Source organism: Schistocerca americana, chromosome 1 (assembly GCF_021461395.2).
Source record: "Schistocerca americana isolate TAMUIC-IGC-003095 chromosome 1, iqSchAmer2.1, whole genome shotgun sequence".
Classification (NCBI taxonomy): domain Eukaryota; kingdom Metazoa; phylum Arthropoda; class Insecta; order Orthoptera; family Acrididae; genus Schistocerca; species Schistocerca americana.
Genome location: NC_060119.1, coordinates 1,169,112,879 through 1,169,133,627, shown reverse-complemented (window position 1 = coordinate 1,169,133,627; position 20,749 = coordinate 1,169,112,879). Strand labels below are relative to the sequence as shown.

At 45.3% G+C, this 20,749-nt stretch overlaps 1 protein-coding gene across 3 annotated transcripts in view; it reads left to right on the top strand.

The window, feature by feature from the left end:
• The window catches only part of LOC124619643 (CDGSH iron-sulfur domain-containing protein 2 homolog), a 118,425-nt gene that overhangs the window by 32,214 nt on the left and 65,462 nt on the right, over positions 1-20,749 (top strand). For all 3 annotated transcript variants that reach the window (XM_047146176.1, XM_047146183.1, XM_047146168.1), the window contains exon 3: positions 20,302-20,415. In XM_047146176.1, coding sequence (XP_047002132.1) covers positions 20,302-20,415 — 114 coding nt within the window. The remainder of the gene's footprint in view (positions 1-20,301; positions 20,416-20,749) is intronic.

Genomic DNA, 20,749 nt, shown 5'->3' with positions numbered 1-20,749 from the left:
CACCCACGTTATATGCTGACGATTTCTGCATCTTTTTCAGCTCCTCCACCATTGGTGTTGCAGAACGTCGGTTGCAGGGAGCCATACGCAAGGCGCAGGCGTGGGCCCTAGCCCATGGGTTTCAGTTTTTTCCTGCGAAGACTTGTGTTATGCACTTTTGTCGGCGTCGCACTGTCCATCCCCACCCTGAGCTTTATCTTCAGGATGCTAAGCTCAGGGTTGTTGACACTTACCGTTTTCTGGGATTGCTGTTCGATGCCCGGCTTACTTGGCTTCCACATATTCGTGAGCTCAAGCGTCAGTGCTGGCAGCATCTGAATGCCCTCCGCTGCCTCAGCAACACAACTTGGGGTGCAGACCGTAACACGCTGCTGCAGCTCTACAAAGCCCTTGTGCTGTCCCGACTGGATTATGGGAGTGTGGCGTATGGCTCTGCGTCGCCCTCAGCGTTGCAACTGCTGGACCCCGTTCACCACTGTGGGGTTCGACAGGCGACAGGAGCATTCCGCACCAGTCCTGTTCATAGCCTCCTTGCTGAGGCTGGGGTTCCTCCACTTCGTATTCGGCGTCAACAACTGTTAGCCAACTATGCTGCCCACGTCCGTTGTTCGCCCCGTCACCCTAACTATCGTCTCCTTTTCGAAAATGCGGCAGTCCATATCCCACACCAGCGGCCACGATCAGGCCATACACTTGGGATCCGTGTTTAGTCGCTCCTTAATGAACTCGAGTGTTTGCCTCTTCCATCTGCTTTCCAGGTCCGCCCACATACACCACCTTGGTGTATTCGTCGGCCGCAGCTTCGGCTGGAAATTTCCCGATGGCCAAAAGATTCAGTTCCTCCTGCAGTCTTGCGCCGCCAATTCCTTGCTCTCCTAGGCGAGTACCATGCCTCGGAGGTTATCTATACCGATGGCTCGATGGTTGATGGCCGTGTGGGCTACGCTTATGCTCATGTGGACTATGTCGACCAGCGCTCCTTGCCGGACGGCTGCAGTGTTTACACCACAGAACTGACAGCCATTTTTCGTGCCCTTGAGCATATTCGTACCAGCACTGGAAAGTCCTTCGTCATTTGCAGTGATTCGCTCAGTAGTCTACAGGCTCTTGACCAGTGCTACCCACGCCATCCCATTGTTGTTGCCATCCAGGGGTCCATCCACGCTCTTGAACAGCGTGGTCGTTCGGTGGTGGTAATATGGACCCCAGGACATGTTGGGATCGCGGGAAACGAACTCGTCGACAAGTTAGCCAAAGAGGCTACCCGCAAACTGCCGTTGGAGATCGGCCTCCCGGAAACTGATCTCGGAGCCGTTTTGCACCGTCGGGTCTTTGGGTTGTGGGGAGACGAATGGCGCACTCTGTCTGCACCCAACAAGCTGTGGCAGGTAAAGGAGACAACGACTGTGTGGGGTTCCTCCATGCAGGCCTCTCGGAGAGATTCTGTGGTTCTCTGTAGGCTCCGCATTGGTCACTCTTGGCTGACGCATGGTCATCTGCTGCATCGAGAGGACCCCCCTCATTGTCGCTGTGGTGCGATTATGACGGTGGCCCATATATTGTTGGACTGTCCTCTTTTAACTGCCCTCAGGCGAACTTTTAATCTCCAGGGTGCTTTATCATCTCTTTTAGGTGACAATGTCTCTATGGCAGATCGGGTTTTAAGTTTTATTCGCGCAAGCGGCTTTTATAGGCCCATTTAAATTTTTTTTAATATCACCCTCTTTTGAGCTCTCTCTTTTAATTAGTTTTGTGTTGTGATTCGACTCCGCCCTACACTTTAAGGCTGGAGGTTTTAACGTGTTGCAGAGTGGCTGGCTCATCCTATTATTTTCGTGATCAGCCAGCCACAGTCCTCTGCTGTGCAGTTTTAATTCCTTCTGCCTGTGTTCTCTATGTTGTTTTTGTTGCTGTGCTCTGTTTTCCATGTTGTCTTACAATGGACCATGGGGCTTTTCTTCCCCTGGAGTTTTTCTTTTAGTGCTTCGCTTGACTGGTGGATAGTTCCCCTGTGCTCTGTGTTTTTATGAAACAAGGGACCGATGACCTTTGTAGTTTGGTCCCTTTAATCTTCAACCCAACCAACCAGTAGACTTGAGGTGGTTTTTTCCACCACCTGGCTGAGCTACGTGAACTGTTAAGCTTTACACCTGCTTTCTGCATTGCTCTCTACGAAACCTGGTTCCCAGCAATGCAAACATTTGCCCTTTGTGGCTACAGGAGGTATTATAAGAACTGTAGCAACTCTAATAGAGTGTCAGGTGGAGTTTACATTTGTCCTGAACTCAGTATGTAGTGAACCTGTGCCCTTTCAAACCCCTCTTGAATTTTACTGATGACGCAGGAGGTAACTGTCTGCAATGTATATCTTCCTCCAGCTGGTGTAGTATCCCTGTATGTATTAACTGCTCTGATTGATCAACTCCCTAAACCTTTCATACTTTTGGGAGATTTTAACGCCCATAACACTTTGTGGGGTAGCACCGTGCTTACTGACCGAGGCAGAGATGTCGAAACTTTACTGTCTCAGTTCAACCTCCGCCTCGTGAATACTGGGGCCACCAAACATTTCAGTGTGGCTTGAGCAGGAGTGTTAGGAGAGATAAATCCTGACCATTGGGTGCCATTTGTCATCTTTCCAAGTCTGTGCAAAGATCAAATGTTTTCCAGCCTCGCCAACGTTCTTTGTAAGCTCCTGGAACATATGGTGTGTCGGCAGTTGGATTGGGTCCTGGTTGCCGTCTTCTCTCCACTCACTGCAGTGGAGACGTATCGGTTCTTAGGACTGGTTTTCAACACCCGATTGACTTGGCTACCTCACCTTCATCAGCTTAAGCAGGAGTGCTGGCAGCACCTCAGCTGTGTCATGTCACTGCCCCGGTGTCAGGCCCATGGACGTCTGCCCAAATGGGATTTAAACAACGCGGACTGGGAAACTTTCTCCTCTGCTGTCACCGTTAAATCTCCCCAATACGGCAACATCGATGTGATGGTTGAGCAGGTGACTACAACAATTGTTTGTGGCAGAAAACATGATCCCTCACCATTTAGGGTGCCCCCTGCGAAAGACAGTCCTTTGGTGGTCGTCGGAAGTTGCTGAAGCAATTAAGGAGCGTCGGCGAGCTCTGAAATGGCATAAGCAGCATCATTCCCTGGAGCACCTCAGAGCCTTTAAATGGCTCCATGCTCATGTTCGCCAACTTATCAGACAGAAGCAGGAGTGTTAGGAGAGATAAGTCCTGACCATTGGGTGCCATTTGTCACCTTTCCAAGTCTGTGCAAAGATCAAATGTTTTCCAGCCTCGCCAACGTTCTTTGTAAGCTGCTGGAACATATGGTGTGTTGGCAGTTGCATTGGGTCCTGGACTCTCTCAGCCTACTGGCTCAATGTCAGGACAGCTTACACCAAAGTCGCTCTACCACTGATAACCTTATGTCCCTAGAGTCTGCCATCCGAACAGCCTTTTCCAGATGCCAACACCTGGTTGCCGTCTTCTTTGATTTACGAAAACCGTACATCACGACCTGGCGACATCATATCCTTGCCACATTGTATGAGTGGGGTCTCTGGGGCCCACTCCTGATTTTTATCCAAAACTTCCTGTTGCTCCGTACTTTCCACGTACAAGTTGATGCCTCCCATGGTTCCTCACATTTTTAGGAGAATGGCGTTCCGCAGAGTTCCCTATTGAGTGTGTCTCTATTTTTAGTGGCCACCAATGGCCTAGCAGCAGCTGTCGTGCCATTGATCTCCCCCTTCTCTGTATGAGGATGACTTCTGCATTTCATATTGCTTCTCCAGTACTGGTGTTGCTGAGGGGGGCACCAACAGGGAGCCATTCACAAGGTGCAGTCATGGGCTCTAGCCCACGGCGTAAAGTTAACAGCTGCGAAGTCCTGTGTCATGCACCCCTGTTGGTGTCGCACCGTTCATCCGGAACCTGATCTTTATCTTAATGACGATCCACTCACTGCAGTGGAGACGTATCGGTTCTTAGGACTGGTTTTCAACACCCGATTGACTTGGCTACCTCACCTTCATCAGCTTAAGCAGGAGTGCTGGCAGCACCTCAATGCTGTCTGCTGCCTGAGCAACACCAATTGAGTGCAGATCGCTCTACACTGCTGCAGCTCTACACAGCCCTTGTTCCATCCCACCTTGACAATGGGAGTCTGGTTTATGGTTCAGCAGTGCCCTCAGCATTCCGTTTCCTTGACCCAGTGCACTACTGTGGCATTCGCCTAGCGGCAGGAGCTTTTAGAACGAGTCTCGTGATGAGTGTCTTGGTGAAGGCCGGAGTCGCTCCATTGCTGATCCGACGTGCACAACTGCTCACCAGTTACGTTGCACACATTCGTAGTTCTCCTGAGCATCCGAATTAGTCTTCTTTCCCCACCCACGGCAGTTCATCTCCCACATTGGTGACCCAGGTCAGGGCTTACAATTGACGTTCACGTTCGATCCCTTCTATCTGAACTGGAGTCCTTGCCTTTACCACATATACTCCAGGTCCATTCACATACACCTCCTGTACATCTAAGCTGCGGCTGCGCTTGGACCTTTCACATGGTGCAAAGGACTTGGGACTCGGTTCACGCTGCGGCTCTCGACTGTCACTTCCTCTCGATTATTGACATGTACCGAGGCCATGAAATGATTTACACAAATGGCTCAATGGCTGATGGTCATGTCTGCTTCGTGTGTCCATGGAGATCATATTGAACAGCATTCCTTGCCCGGTGGCTGCAGTGTTTTCACTGCAGAGCTGGTGGCTATGTCTCGTGCTCTTGAGCACATCTGTTCATGCCTTGGGAGTTTTCTTCTGTGTATTGATTCCTTGAGCAGGCCACAAGCTATCGACCAGTGCTACACTCGCCATCCTTTGGTAGCGACCATCCAGGAGTCCATCTATGCTCTGGAACGGTCCGGTTGTTCAGTGGTGTTTGTGGGGCTCTATCCCAGGCAACGAACTTGCTGACAGGCTGGCCAGACAGGCTAGACGGAAACCGCTTATGGAGATCGGCATCCCAATAACTGACCTGTGTTTGTTTTTACGCCGCCAGGCTTTTTGGCTTTGGGAGACAGAATGGCATAGTCTTAGTACAGCACAACAAACTGCGTGCCATTAAAGAGACTATGAATGTGTGGCAGTCCTCCAAGTGGCCTCTTGCAGGGGCTCCGTGGTTCTCTGCCGGCTTTGCATTGGCCATGCTTGGGCAACCCACGGCTACCTCCTGTGCCAAGAAGACGTGCCTTAGTGTCGATGTGGTGGCTTGTTGACAGTGGCCCATATTCTGGGGCACTGTTCCACTTAGAGTACCCTGCGACGAAATCTTTGGTTACCGGACTTGTTGCCACTAATTTTATCTGAGAATGCCTCATCGGCTGATTTAGTTTTACATTTTATTTGTGAGAGTGGGCTTTATCATTTGATGTAAGTTATAGCGCACGTCCTTTGTCCCACTGTGTCCTCCACCCTAGTGCTTTTAGGGTGGACGTTTTAATGTGTTGCAGTGAGGCTGGCTTCTCCATTTTATTCTCATGGTCAGCCAGCCATGGTAATCTGTTTTGTCATTTTAATATCTTCTACCTGTTTCTTGCATTTATGTTGTTTTCTTGTCCCCTTTTGTCCATTTAAGTGTGTGTTGCCCTTGTCATTCTTGTGGTTTTTCCTTTCTCTCCATTTTGTAATGCCAGTCTCTCGTGTTTTTATCTCATCCTTGTGGCATTGTTGTATTCAGAACTAGGGACTGATGACCTAGTAATTTGATCCCTTCCTCCCCCCTCTCCACCCCCCTTTTAATGCAACCAACCAACCAACCAACCTGTTCACCTGGGTTGGGAGAGGTATTTGGAAATTCTTCTTCCAAGCATAATTTAACTACTTCCCTGTGAACTGACTACTGTTAGATAGTAGTCCTGCAATCTGATACTTCACAAAGTAATATTTCTTTAAACAGCATCTGGCAGCATTTGTAACAGTGACTTTGAATGGGTATACTCACATATATTTGGACGAACACGTTAATGTGTCAAATACACAGTCTAGACTACGTCCTTTCCTTCAATGGTCTGCAGAAATAAATAGCAGTGAAATCTTGTAGACCTGTAGGTAGTGTAGCGCACAGTTAGTCTTTACACTGTGAATTCATGTCTTTTATTAACTAGCAATTTAGAACATTTCTAGTATTAGCCCTCATGCTTGGTGAATATAAAAAATTTGTTGGTCAACCAAGTTTCCATATACGTATCTCCCAGCTCTCACTTTACAGATCATTTCTCCAGTAAAGTGTACCTTTAAAAATTTAACAGAGGTCACTTTCTTCCTTGGGCCAATTATTATTTTTCAAAGAGCATATGACATGTTTTAAATAAGGATCTGTATCTTATTTGTTCATAATAGCTAATTTACACCCACTACTCCAGATTTCAAGAAATAGAGGAACACTTTCCTTTTGTGTTCCTCAAATGATATTGTAAATTTGCAGGTAATCATGATAGTGCATATGATGACATTACTACCCTCCTCATAACCTGTCTCAAATTCCCATATGGATAATACCCATCTTTGCAGTTTTTGGTGCAACACTTACACTATAGTTATCTGTCCTACTGATGGATATCTTAATCTCTTGAATCACTATATCACAGTTAATGCCTCACCACCTCTGTGGTGGTGCAATTTAGTTCGTGCTTCCCCAAAATTTGTTTGGCAATTGCAATACGTTTGGTAGTTCCCTTCATCATTATCAAAATCCCCTTGAGATGTTGCATAGAATTCTGTAGTACAAAACATCTGGCATCTTAATACTTCTGTTTTTTAGGATGAAGTAATAGTTAGACATTTCTTCGCTTTGCTTAATGTCAAACTCACGCTCCTGGTCGCCCCATTGGCACTCGGCATGTACTGTCTTCAGCGAGGAATAATGTACAGGATGTCCCATTTATCTTGACCACCCTAAATAACTGTTTGTCCAGATGCGAATTACAAAATGTTAAAAGCTAATGTTCTTTAGCCATCAGGGGGACATCAATCAGCATGATTGCCTTCGTTGTAGCTTTGTTTTTTACAAAGACATGAACAGTGGTATGACTTTTTTAAATGGCACCTTGTATTTTTTATTCGGTACAGTGGAAACTTGATTAACAGTCATCTTCGGGACCGTGGTCGTGACGGTTCAGCGAATAGACGGATAACAAACACTGTATTCCTCCAAAACATAACCTCAATTAATTATTTTATGTATAGACACATATCACTCACAGTAATATTTCGGAGCGAAAACAAATTAAACACAAGTGTAATAGCAAATAAAACTATTTATTACATGATAAAAACATCTGTACAGTAGCTACAACAGTTGCAAAATACGTAATGTACAGTACTATTTCACCTGTAAGTTTACAGTACGGTACAGTACTGTACTGTAAACTTACGGGTGAAATAGTTTATCTAGCTTGGAAATAGTCAGCCAGTTTCTTCTGCCTTTTTGATGTTCGAGCTTTCACTGCGGCAATATTTCGTATTTTTTGGAGCAGTAGTGCCTGCGTTGCATTAGCCTCTTATTGGCTTTCAAACCATTCTATACACTTGGACAGCATTGTTTCGGCCTCTAAATGGCTAATAGTTTGCTTTTCTTCATGGTTTGAACACTCGTCTTCATGAGCCACTTCTTCTTCTTCTTTGGTGGCACTTACGCTGGCAACAATTTCGTCATCACTCAAAATTTGAAAACCCCGTCCACTTTGTCACACTCTAACCACTCTGATACTTCTGACCTCAAATTTGTGCTGATTTGTGAATTATTACACAAATTGACCATCTCGTAAACTGTTCCACACTCAGGTTCCTCCAATTCTTCGCCTCTAGGTTGAGGCCAAAGGTTATTCCAGATGTTCTTGAGATTTGACACTGACAAATCACTCCATGCACTGGCAACATTGAAAATGGCATCTTTAATACTGTAAGACCTCCAAAACTGTTTTACAGATGTTGATTCATCAGATGAGAGCAAACTTTCGATAAATATTTTTCTATAACGACGTTTCATGTTTTCGAGGATTCCCTGATCCATGGGCTGTATAAGTGAAGTTGTTTGCTGGAAGGAAGAGACATGTTATGTTGCCGTCATAACTTTTCATTTCACAAGTAGGGTGCGTTGGGGCATTGTCTAATAGCAATAGCGCTTTCTGTGGCAACTTTTTTCAGCCAAATGTGCTCTAACTTGAGGTACAAATTGTTTGTGAAACCAGTCAGAAAAAATTGATTGATCTATCCAAGCACTCTTCTGGGTGTAGTATTGTGCAGGGAGAGCATTCAAATTCTTGAATGCATGAGGTTTTCTTGATTTCCCAATCGTAAGCAGGGGAGTCTGATTGCTGGTCGCATTTGCTCAAACCAAAGCAGTGATGCGACCTTTTTGTGCTTTGAAACCTGGAGCAGCTTTTTCAGAGAGTGATGCTAATGTCTTTTGTGGTAAAGCCTTCCAATGAAGCCCAGTTTCATCACAATTGTAAACTTGCTCCCTAACAAGATTCAATTCAGCCATTTTTTTTCTTTAAATTGTTCCCGGAACTCATCAATTACAGAGCTATCCGCACTGAGTTTTTCTCCACTGATATCAAGTTGGCGAATGCCATGACGAAATTTAAACTTGTTGAGCCATCCAATACTTGCTTTAAAAGATGAGTCACCATCAAATTTGTTGTTTATTTCAACCGCCTTGGCCATTATTATAGGCCCTGAAAGTGGAAGCCCATGACTTCTTGCTTGTATAAACCATCGGTACATTGCAGTGTCCAATTCGTCATATTTAGCAGGTTTCATTGTCTTTCTTGTTCGCACATCTCCATCCGTGCTCTGCATTGTTGACACATGTTGTTCTATTTTATCAGCATCACGTTTTATATCGTTAATTGTTGTTCTTCCAATACCATAAATCAGTGCTAAACTTGTCGCAGTTTCGCCATTCCTGAAGCGTTTTATAATTTCAAGTTTTTGATTAAGTCCTAAAACAACATGTTTACGTTTTTCAGACATTTTATCAAGTCACTGTATCACACACACCTGCACTAAATACGGCAGTGTAAAATATTAGTCAATAAAGCTTATTCAAGTGGAAAACACGTAACGCGGCTCAGCCTGCTAGATACACTGCGACAATTAGTCTTCTTGCCACAACTGGAAACCGATCCAGTGGTGATTGTTGACTCAAGTGAGACAAAGGCAAGAAAAGGGGGAGATATGTTAGCACGTCAACTGAAGGTCATATTTTATGTAACATTCTACGGCAGGTGGGTACATTCACTTCCCACTAAAATAGACAAAATAAATAAAGCAAACGCGTCACCTTAGAGCATTATGTTATTACAGTATTATTATGCTGTTACAGCAATGACGGTTAACAGAAAATGACAGTTTAAAGAGTGATGGTAAATAGTTTTTACTGTAATTCATTTCCTTTCCTAAAGACATTATTAAAAAATGTATCACAGTGTATCAATCACTAAAACACATTATTAATTACTTAACACAGCATTGACTTTGAGCCTGGGATCACATACTCGTCCGCTTGCTGGAGTTGTCAGAAAACAAATGAAAAGCAAGTAAAAACATAAAACAAAATTGACTTTGACTCTCCTGTACCAATTGCCCTGGAGTAGAACGTTCAAAGGTGCTCAAAGTGGTGACCCTGGACACTAATACGCCAGTGCACTCGTTGAACGAAAGGATTATTTACTGCTTTCAGTGTTGCCTGCTGAAGAGAATTAAAAGCAAACATAATACTTTCCTGCATGTTCTCTCGAGTTGCTGGAATATTGCTATAGACAACGTCTTTAATGTGTCCAAAAAAAAAAGTCCACAGGATTTAAATTAGGAGACCTAGCAGGTCAAGTAACTGTTCCTCCTCGACCAATCCATCTGGCAGGATACCTTCAGTTCAGAACGTGATGTGCATGCAAGGCATTCTGTGCTGGACATGCATTTCATCCAGAAGAGGAGAAAGAATTTGTCTGAGGAAGTCAGCTTACGATGTGCTGTTTATAGACTACCATTAATGAAATAAGGGCCAACAATTGTAGTACCAAGCATCCCACACCAGATGTTAACTCTCCATTGATGCTGATGTTCCACCTGTCTAAGCCACCGTGGGTTGTAGCTGGACCAATAATGCATGTTCCTTGTATTTACCTTGTTTGAGAAGGAATATTCATTGGTAAATATAACATTGGAAAAGTAGTTCGGGTTCGCGAGGATTTGCTACTGTGCCCACTGACAGAACTGTACACGATTCTGGAAATCATTTCCATGCAGTTCTTGATGATGTAGGTGTAAATGCTAAGGATGGAACTGGTGATGTGTAAGAATACGATGTACACTTGGTTTAGAAATGCCAATCTCGTGTTCAAGCTGTTGTGTGCTCATATGTGGACTCATAGCTACGGAAGAGAGAACAGTAACTTCGACAGTTTCGTCTGTGCGAGTGCGACGAGGATTGCGTTGTTGTGGGTTGAAACTTTGTTTCCTGAAGCGTCACGAGAAAATACCTGTCAGGAAGGTGGGTTCTTGTCAGTATATCGCTCTCCGTACGGTTCCGCTGCCTGCGTAACATTTCACTTACCTTCAACAACAGCAACAATAAAAGAAACGTTATGTCGATGCAGTTTGTTCTAAGGACAGCCTTTACTGTGTGCCTACTCTATGCAACAGTATTTAAAAGGACTAAACTACTGTACCAAATGTACCCATACATAAGAAAACAGTATTGCGATTACTGTTCTGCTAACTTCCATTCCCTATAGATGAGTAGCTTTTCTACCTTCTCTTCTTTGGTGTACATTCTACTCACACAACTCTTCAACTGATGATGTCTGACGGAATGACAGGTGCACATTCTACTCATGTTTACGTTTGTCCCTGTCAATGTCAGCACGTGGATGTGTTCCATTACCCCCGAATGCCTGCACTAAGCACTGGGAGCGTCATCATTAATGTTTTGTTATGTAATTAATAACATTGTGTTTCAGGGAATGGTACATTGTGGTACATTTTTGAATAGGCCTATAGGAGAGGAAATGAATTACCGAATAAAATATACAGGGTGCCATTTAAAAACTTGTACTGCTGTTCATATTTCTGTAAAAACAAAGCTACAATGAAGGCAATCATGTTGATTTATGTCCCCATCATGGCCAGAGAGCATTAGCTTGAAACATATTGTAATTTGCATCTGGACAGACAGTTATTTAGGGTGGTCAAGATAAATGAGATGCACTGTGTATGGATGAAGTGTACTGAGTCCAGGGAGTGTACTCCAAAAGAGGATTAGCTCAATTTCACTGTGATCCTCTTTGGTAAAAATTCCCCCCAGGGGGTCCACAACTCTTTTGTGGACACGTGCGTAGCGAGCACGGGACCCCGAGCTAATGTGGCCCTCCTTCCTTTCCGGGCTGCATACCTTCCCTTCCCTTTCCGCATCCCTCCCCGTCCCCCATCTTCGCCCCCCCCCCCCCTCACCTCTGGCTCTTTCCTTCCCTTTCTCCCCTTCTGGGAGTATGGTTTGTGCCTACGTCCGGAGACGGACGCTCGAAACTGTTCCAAATTCCTTGCTTTCTACACTTGCCAGTCCTCGTCCTTCCTCTGTCCTTCTCTTTTCCTTCCCTCTTCTCCTTGCCCTTTTCTCTGCTGCGGCGTTTGAGACCCCCTCTTCTTTCCTTTCCCTTTCTCTTTTTTCCTCCCTGTGCGTGTCTGAAGGCCGACCCACGCACTTCCGTGCGTAGCCGGTGACGGGGTAACGCGTAATTCCCCGCCCTGGGTAGACAGGTAGGACACGTACGTACCCCCTGGTAACGGCCAGGCCCAGGGAGGGGTGATTACCCGAGCTGATACCTTCCGAAAGTGCCGATTGGTCCCTCCGTCCGTTTGTCGGGAGGTGTGACCTGAGGTGTGAACAATCACCTAAGGCGGGTGTGCCCTCGGTGAGGGCCCCCACAAGGGAGGAGCACGCCGTCGGAGATGCCGGTAATCATGGGGGATTCTTCCGCAATGGTTTCCTCACCTTCCACTATGTCTGCTCACAAACATAAGTTCACAGAGTCTCAGCCACAGACGGTTCTTCCATCGTTGCCACAGTTCCTTGTTGTTTCTCGGTCTGACGAAGGTCACGACTTTTCCACGGTCAACCCTTTCATTATTCAGAAAGGTGTCGACGCAATTGCGGGTCCTGTAAAGTCTTGTTCCAGATTACGGAATGGCACCCTGTTGTTGGAAACACACAGTGCCCTCCAGGCTCAAAAATTGCTGCGTACTTCTCTGCTCCACACCTTCAATGTCCGGGTGGAACCGCACCGTACCTTAAATTCCTCGCGTGGAGTCGTTTATACACGCTCCCTCGATGGATTGTCTGACGAAGAAATTCAGCACTACCTGTCTGACCAGGGCGTCACAGCTGTTCATCGGGTTATGAAGAGGGTTGACTCGAACATCATTCCAACCCGCACTGTCTTCTTGACATTTGACAAAGTTCAAATCCCATCAAAAATCAAAGCAGGCTATGAGATAATTTCCGTTCGCCCTTATGTCCCAAACCCTATGCGTTGCTATCGATGTCAGCGGTTCAATCACACCAGCCAGTCCTGTTCCAATCCGGCCAAATGTGCTACGTGTGGCAAGGATGCCCATGAGGGTGCTTGTCCACCTCCATCCCCTCGCTGCATCAACTGTATGGGTGACCACGCTGCTTCCTCTCAAGATTGCCCCGTTTTTAAGGACGAAAAACTCATCCAGGAAATAAGAGTGAAGGAAAAGGTGTCGACCTTTGCTGCTCGAAAGTTACTTGCCAGTCGACAGCCCACTGTGCCTCAGAAAGGAAAATACAGCACTGTCCTTGCTTCTCCTCGGCCAACAAAGGAGGCGGCCACGCAGACTTGCGACCTCACCTTTAATACCACGGTCGTCAGATCGGCCAGCGCAAAGATCGCCCGTTCAACCTCACCACTTTCGCCTGCCAACTCTATGGCTCACCCTTCGTCGGGTTCTGCTAAATCTCGAGCCCAAAAGTCAGACGCCAAGTCTTCGAAAAAAGAGCATTCTCGTGACGAGTTTTTACGTACCGCAACTTCACAACCATCGGTTCCTCCTTCATCTAAACATCATACTTCCAAGAAGGCTACGAAGAAACACAGTTCCTCTCCTTCTCCGCCAAGGCGTGTCCCATCTACAGCACCACCTGGTGGAAATCGCCCTCGGCCGTCTTCTGTGTCGCTGAAGCGCACTGCTGGTGGCCGGTCAACTGGCCGATCGTTGGTGGCAGGAGCTGCTCCTGACCAACCTATGGATCAGGATCTTCTGCCTTCGACTGAATGCCATTCCATGCTGTTGGTCGCAAGCTCTGAGCAGTCGTTGAGTTGACAGCACCCTTGGTCACGTTCCTCCATTTTCTGTTCACCCTATGTCCATTATCCACTGGAATATCCGCGGCATTCGAGCCAATCGGGATGAATTGTCGATCCTCTTACGATCCTACTCGCCGGTCATCTTCTGTCTTCAGGAAACAAAGCTGCGTCCCCATGACCGCTTTGTTCTCCCTCATTTTCAGTCCGTCCGATATGACCTCCCCTCTGTTGAAGGCACTCCAGCCCATGGAGGACTCATGATTCTGCTCCATGATACTCTCCATTATCACCCAATCCACTTAAACACTTCCTTCCAAGCTGTCGCCGTCTGTCTTTTCCTTTCTGGATACACGTTCTCTCTTTGTACGGTATACATTCCATCGTCCACACCAATGGCACGAGCTGATCTCCTTCATCTTCTTGATCAGCTTCCACCCCCCTATTTGCTGGTTGGGGACTTCAATGCCCACCACCCGCTTTGGGGATCTCCACATCCTTGTCCACGTGGCTCACTATTGCTAGACGTCTTCCACCAAGCAGATCTAGTCTGCCTCAACACTGGGGTCCCCACATATTTGTCAGCCTCCACGACAAATTTCTCTCATTTGGACCTTGCGGTCGGTACTGTTCCACTAGCTCGGCGCTTCGAATGGTTCGCCCTTGACGATACACACTCGAGTGACCACTTTCCATGTGTTCTTAGACTGCAGCCTCAACTGCCATATATGCGCTCACGACGCTGGAAGTTTGCCCAAGCCGATTGGACACTTTTTTCGTCTCTAGCGACATTCGATGACCGTCGCTTTCCCAGTGTCGACGATGAGGTCACACATGTTACCGACGTTATTCTCACAGCTGCGGAACGTTCAATACCACGCACCTCCGAATTGCCCCGGCGCCCCCCAGTTCCTTGGTGGAACGAGGCATGCCGTGACGCAATATGTGAGCGGCGACGTGCTGTTCGCATTTTCCGTCACCATCCAACTTTGGCCAACTGTATCCGATATAAGCAGCTCCGTGCGCGATGCCATCGTGTCATCCGCGATAGCAAGAAGGCAAGCTGGAAATTCTTTATTAGCTCATTTAACACCTTCACTCCCTCCTCGGAAGTTTGGAGTCTGCTTCGATGGTTCTCAGGCGCGCCTAGTTTCTGCCCGGTCTCTGGGCTCACTGTCGCGCATGATACCTTAGTGGACCCCGTCGCAACTTCTAACTCATTGGGTCAGCACTTTGCTGAGATTTCGAGCTCTTCAAATTACCCGCCAGCGTTTCACCCGAAGAAACGTGCAGCGGAAGTGCGACATCTTGCTTTCTCCTCTCAAAATCACGAAAGCTACAATACTGTTTTCTCCATGCAGGAACTCCAACATGCCCTCTCTTCTTCTCGCTCCTCCGCCCCAGGACCGGATGGTATCCATGTCCAAATGTTGCTGCATTTATCAACCCATAGCCTGCGTTACCTCCTTCGCCTCTATAATCGAATTTGGACCGACAGTACCTTACCCAGGCGATGGCGGGAAGCTATTGTCGTTCTCGTTCCGAAACCTGGAAAGGACAAACATCTCCCCTCCAGCTATCGCCCCATTTCTCTCACGAGTAGTGTCTGTAAGGTTTTGGAGCGTATGGTGAATTACCGTTTAGCTTGGTGGCTGGAATCCTGCAGTCTTTTAACACCAGCCCAATACGGATTCCGAAAGCATCGTTCTGCCGTTGACCATCTTGTTGCTCTCTCCACTTATATCATGAACAATTTTCTCCGGAAACGCCAAACGGTAGCAATATTTTTTGATCTGGAGAGAGCATACGATACCTGTTGGAGGACAGGCATCCTCCGCACACTGTTCTCTTGGGGCTTTCGAGGCCGGCTGCCCCTTTTTCTTTGCGAATTTATGGCAGAGCGCACATTTAGGGTGCGGGTGAACACTACTCTCTCCCGTACTTTCTCCCAGGAAAACGGGGTACCCCAGGGCTCCGTGCTGAGTGTTGTACTGTTTGCCATCGCCATTAATCCAATTATGGATTGTCTCCTTCCTGATGTCTCGGGATCCCTCTTTGTGGACGATTTTGCGATCTTCTACAGCTCTCAACGGACCAGCCTTCTTGAAAGACGTCTTCAAGGATGTCTCGATCGCCTCCACTCGTGGAGCGTCGAAACCGGCTTCCGTTTCTCACCCAGTAAGACCGTTTGTGTTAATTTTTGGCGACGTAAGGAGTTTCTTCCGCCCTCCTTACATCTAGGTCCTGTCAACCTTCAGTTTTCCGACGTCGCTAAATTCTTGGGTCTTACGTTTAACAGAAAACTGTGCTGGTCCTCCCACGTTTCCTATCTTTCGGCTCGCTGTCTGCGTTCCCTTAACACCCTCCGTGTCCTGAATGGTACCTCTTGGGGAGCGGACCGGGTGGTCCTTTTCCGCCTCTATCGCGCCTTAGTGCGCTCGAAATTGGATTATGGAAGCATAGTCTACTCCTCTGCTCGGCCGTCTATTCTTCGGCGTCTCGACTCTATCCACCACCGTGGATTACGTTTAGTGTCTGGAGCTTTTTACACCAGCCCTGTGGAAAGCCTTTATGCTGAGACTGCTGAACCTCCGCTGTCCAATCGGCGGGCAGTCCTGAGTCGTTATGCTAGCCATCTGTCTTCCATGCCTGCTAATCCAGCCCATAACCTTTTTTTCGACGCCTCCTTTGATGTCGGGTATGCAGGCCGCTCCTTCTCCCTACTACCCCCAGGAGTCCGCTTCCGTCAACTGCTCCATTCTCTTTCCTTCCGCTTTCCTAAAACCTTCTTGACAACTTGGGGTACAGCACCGCCTTGGCTCCATCCCCGGATCGACTTGCTCAGAGACCTATGTCAATTTCCCAAGGATGGTTCCCCTGCACTTGTTTACCGTCGGGCATTTGCTGCTCTATGTGCACAAATGACGGAAGCCACATTTATTTACACCGATGGCTCGAAAACATCGTTAGGTGTAGGGAGTGCCTATATTGTTGGCGACACCCCAAATCACTTTCGGCTTCCCGACCAGTGTTCGGTTTATACTGCGGAGCTTTACGCTGTTCTCCAGGCTGTCCACTACATCCGCCGCCATCAGCGGATACAGTACGTAATCTGCTCAGATTCTCTCAGCTCTCTCCTAAGTCTCCAAGCTCTTTACCCTGTGCACCCTCTGGTCCACCGGATTCAGGACTGTCTGCGCTTGCTCCACCTGGGGGGTGTCTCAGTGGCGTTCCTCTGGCTCCCGGGACACGCTGGTATCTGTGGGAATGAGGCAGCCGATATAGCGGCCAAGGCTGCAGTCTCTCTTCCTCGGCCAGCTATTCAGTCTCTTCCGTTTACCGATCTACGGAGCGGTTTATGTCGCCAAGTTGCTCATTTATGGCATGCGCATTGGTCAACACTTCCCCATAATAAATTGCGGGAAGTGAAAGCCCTTCCTTGCGCTTGGACCTCTTCCTCCCGAACGCGTCGTCGGGAGGAGGTAATTTTAGCTAGACTCCGGATAGGGCACTGTCTTTCTAGCCATCGACATCTTTTAAGCAGTGATCCTCCCCCACTCTGTCCCCACTGCTCTCAGCTGTGGACGGTCAGACACCTTTTAATTGAGTGCTCCTATTTTAATCCGTTACGCTCCCTTCTACAGCTATCGCCTGATCTATCGTCGATTTTAGCAGATGACACGCGCTCAGCTGACCGCGTTCTACAGTTTATTAGTGACAGTGAACTGACGTCAGTCATTTGAAGCTTTTTTTGGGGACAACCAACCCCTTTCTATAGTGGATTTTTAAGCATTCCTTCTGCCTTTAGTTTCTCAAATTTTATGACTTTGTTCCCATTGCTGCTGATTTTAAATTTCGTTTTTTTCCTGTTTCCTACGAATGGCTGGGCGCTAATGACCATAGAAGTTTTGCGCCCTAAAACCACAAACCAAAAAAAAAAAATTGGTAAAAATTTTCGTTATACCTCTCCTAATACATCGATACGTTCAGACTAAGCTCCTGAGATGATCATGATATCAAGTGTAACAATGTTTTCTGTAATAGACTTAGGCCTAAGGCTTGGTCTACAGCTCTCTTAAACACACCAACTAATAACATTTAAACCAAATGGTAAAACCACACATTTAAACCAAATGGTAAAACCATTTAATGGGACTGTCTCTATTTAAAAAGTGCTGTAATGGGTCTACAACTGGTGTGTAAGGGCTTGTCAATAACAGAAGTCAGATTTGTACAAGTTACGCATTTGGTACCGTTTGGTTTTCAGCAATAGCTTAAATAGTAACCAATACCTCTTTTCATTTCAATACTTCGGTTAGGGGAATGGGTGCTGTGTAAGAGAATTGCATCTCCACATAGATATTTTACTGGTAGCAGTGGATAGTTAAAATGATTTCATGGTCTCAAGAATACATTGGTTCAGTGTCTTGCTGATCTCTCTTGACCTGCTGCCTCCTTTAAAGCAAGAGGTACCTCCTTTAAAGCAAAAGGTGCAGGATAGTTTAATGAAAAATAGCTTGCTTTTTTAGTCTTGGCTTGCATTTTTAGTCCTGTGTATCCCAGGGTGATTCGAAAACATTTTCTTATGAGGATTTGCAGTATTTCTTCCTTCTCATTTCTGGTTAATATTTCACCAGTGTGAATGTCTTCAAAATTTTATTTTCAACCTCAGAGTCATAACTTTTTTGTCAGTATGACTCATCCAAAAACTGCACGTTATCAATACTTGCACAGACCATTAACTGGTTTTCTACTGGATCTTCACTCCAGATCCTTCACTCCAGGGGGAGGAGGCAGTTCTTGGTGCTCAGTTCCTATTTGAAAAAGGCATATAGGGTAAGAAGTTTTTGGTTTATCCCAGACCAGTAGACATTTCTATAAAAGCCATCCAAACATCTGTCATACTATAGCTATGTTCCAGTATATCAAACAAATTTGGATGACTAACTGGAGCTGGTGGCTAGGTACATGGTACAAATAGAATTCCTTCTGCAAAAGATTTTAATTGGGCTCAGTGCTCACCTAATAGCACCATTTTAATGTGGACCTTTTGGATTTTATGCGCAAAAATTGTCACCCTTAAGTAAGTCAGGACTGGAGCAAGACTGACAGTTCAAATTTGGGCCACTGGCGTGTTGGTCCTTGGTGCAAGATTTTTAACAGTTTGGAAAAAAAAATGGTTTATTTAGCTTTTATTTGCAAAGAAGTTTTCTGTGATCTTTTTAGCTGCACCATTTCTATCTTTTATACTTCGACCATTTGGTTCAAAGTTTGTAAGAAGATACACAAAATAATGTAATTAATGGTTGTCCTGTTTGGTGAAAGATTTATGCATTGCCGTGATATAAGCAGCAACATAGTGAGTTTAGAAGACAAAAGACCTACACTGGATCAGTCATTGCCAGTCAATAAAAATCTAAATTGGTTGCCAAGCTATGGTGGTCTTCTGTCAAAATTATGGCAAAGTAAAAGTTGGGAAGCAGAATGAAAAATGCTCCAATCATCTGCCAAAAATGGCGAATGTTTTGAGTGTTCTTTTATATTTTAAATTAACTCATTGTGATCTATGGCTCGGGATTGTCTGCAAACCCCTGGACTTGTTAGATATTCTTCTTTTCTGTAGAATAACTTAATTTTTACTAAACTTCAATCGTTTGAGGCTTTTTTGCACCTTTAAATACAACACATAAAAGGTGGCAAGTATCTTGTTACAGGAAACCTTCTTTGCCACCTTCAACTGCTTTGCCAGTCAAGACTTAAACTACATCTTCAACTCTCTAGGAGCGGCACGGAGACCAGGCGGAATACCTCATGCAAATAATACACAAAACAGGACCTCTCTTCTAATAAATCTTCGTACAAAATAATTAAAACTTTACATTCTGAATGATTACTGTGGACAACAAAATGCATGTAATTCTACTAATAAAGCTTGTTCATTTATATTCAAAATTAGTAAGAGATTTCACTTCCCCTTAATGAAATTATTTCCAAATTTTGACTTCAAAATGTCTAGAAAACTTTCTTCCCTGACAATGTCCTGGGCAGAAATAAGGATATAAAACAAGGGAACTAACTTTTTAACTGATCTGGCAGCTTCAAAGACATTTAATTCAAAACCTTTTGACATGCTTGTGCTTTGAGTTGTCCTTACTTCCCCATTGCAGGGAGCTTGGATGCAAGGTGTTGATACACATGCATCTTCCAGTTTATAAAGTACCTTATCCTCTCTCTAAAATCCAGATTATTTGCCAGCCTTAGTAAACAAGGCTGAAGAGCATATATGTAATAGCTAAGTTTTCCTGGGAGGATAAAATTTCTTGAAGTTGATTTGTTCATGGGAGTGATGGGGGACACACTAAAACAATTTTAATTCTTGGTGCAGGGAGGGGGCTGCTGATAATTTCTCTGAGGGAACCATTTGTCACCCAAACCCTTCTACATGCATGGTGCAGGGTGTAAGATACACAAATTTGTGCGCTTCTAGATAGATTAATCTGCAGTTGGAAGTATCAGAGACTGGGGTAGATTTGTAATACGAAGTATGCCAGAGTGGGATGCATGCATGCTAAACTTTAATGAAATATTGTTAAATGACAAGGTTGTCATTTTCAAGGGTTTCCTTTTATTACATGCACTGGCAAAACATTGGAACGAAGAAATGTTGAAGTATGGCCATTCTGCCATAGAACCAACTGAACCACTGAATTTTACAAACAGCAGATGTGAAAGCCTGAATAATTTCATGAAATGCAAAATTATTTCAAAAATTGAGTTTCAGATTATTAATAAATTCACTAATTTATCTTAACCTTTGCCATTGCTCTTGTAGGATTCATTGTTGGAAACATACTTTGTTTTGTATGTTGTGTGTTGGTCCAATAACATTTTTTCTTTCTTGTTTGTAGACAAATATGATCAATCCTGATATAAGGAAAGATCTGGCCAAAGTAGCAGATGTTTTCGATATCGAGGATATTGGTGACAAAGTGAGCTTTTGTCGTTGTTGGCGGAGCAAAAAGGTATTTCATTACTTTTCCAGATTACTTGTCATGGAGTATATGTTGGATTACTTACCTTGAAATTAATTACTATCCAAAATGTTGTTCTTCATTGCAACTGAAAATTGAATGACATGCATAATGAAATTGTTTCAACATTTGAATGTTGAGATTACTGCTATTGTCGCTCCGGTTAGTAATGTATTTTATCCCAGAAGAATAAGGCTCTATGGACATTTTGTTCACTGTGGATAAGTTGGGTTTTCTTGACATAGCTTGATACTTCCTCTCCTTACTTGAGAGGAAAGGTTGTATGGTGGGAGTGGAAAATAGAAGGGAAAGTAAAATATTTAGC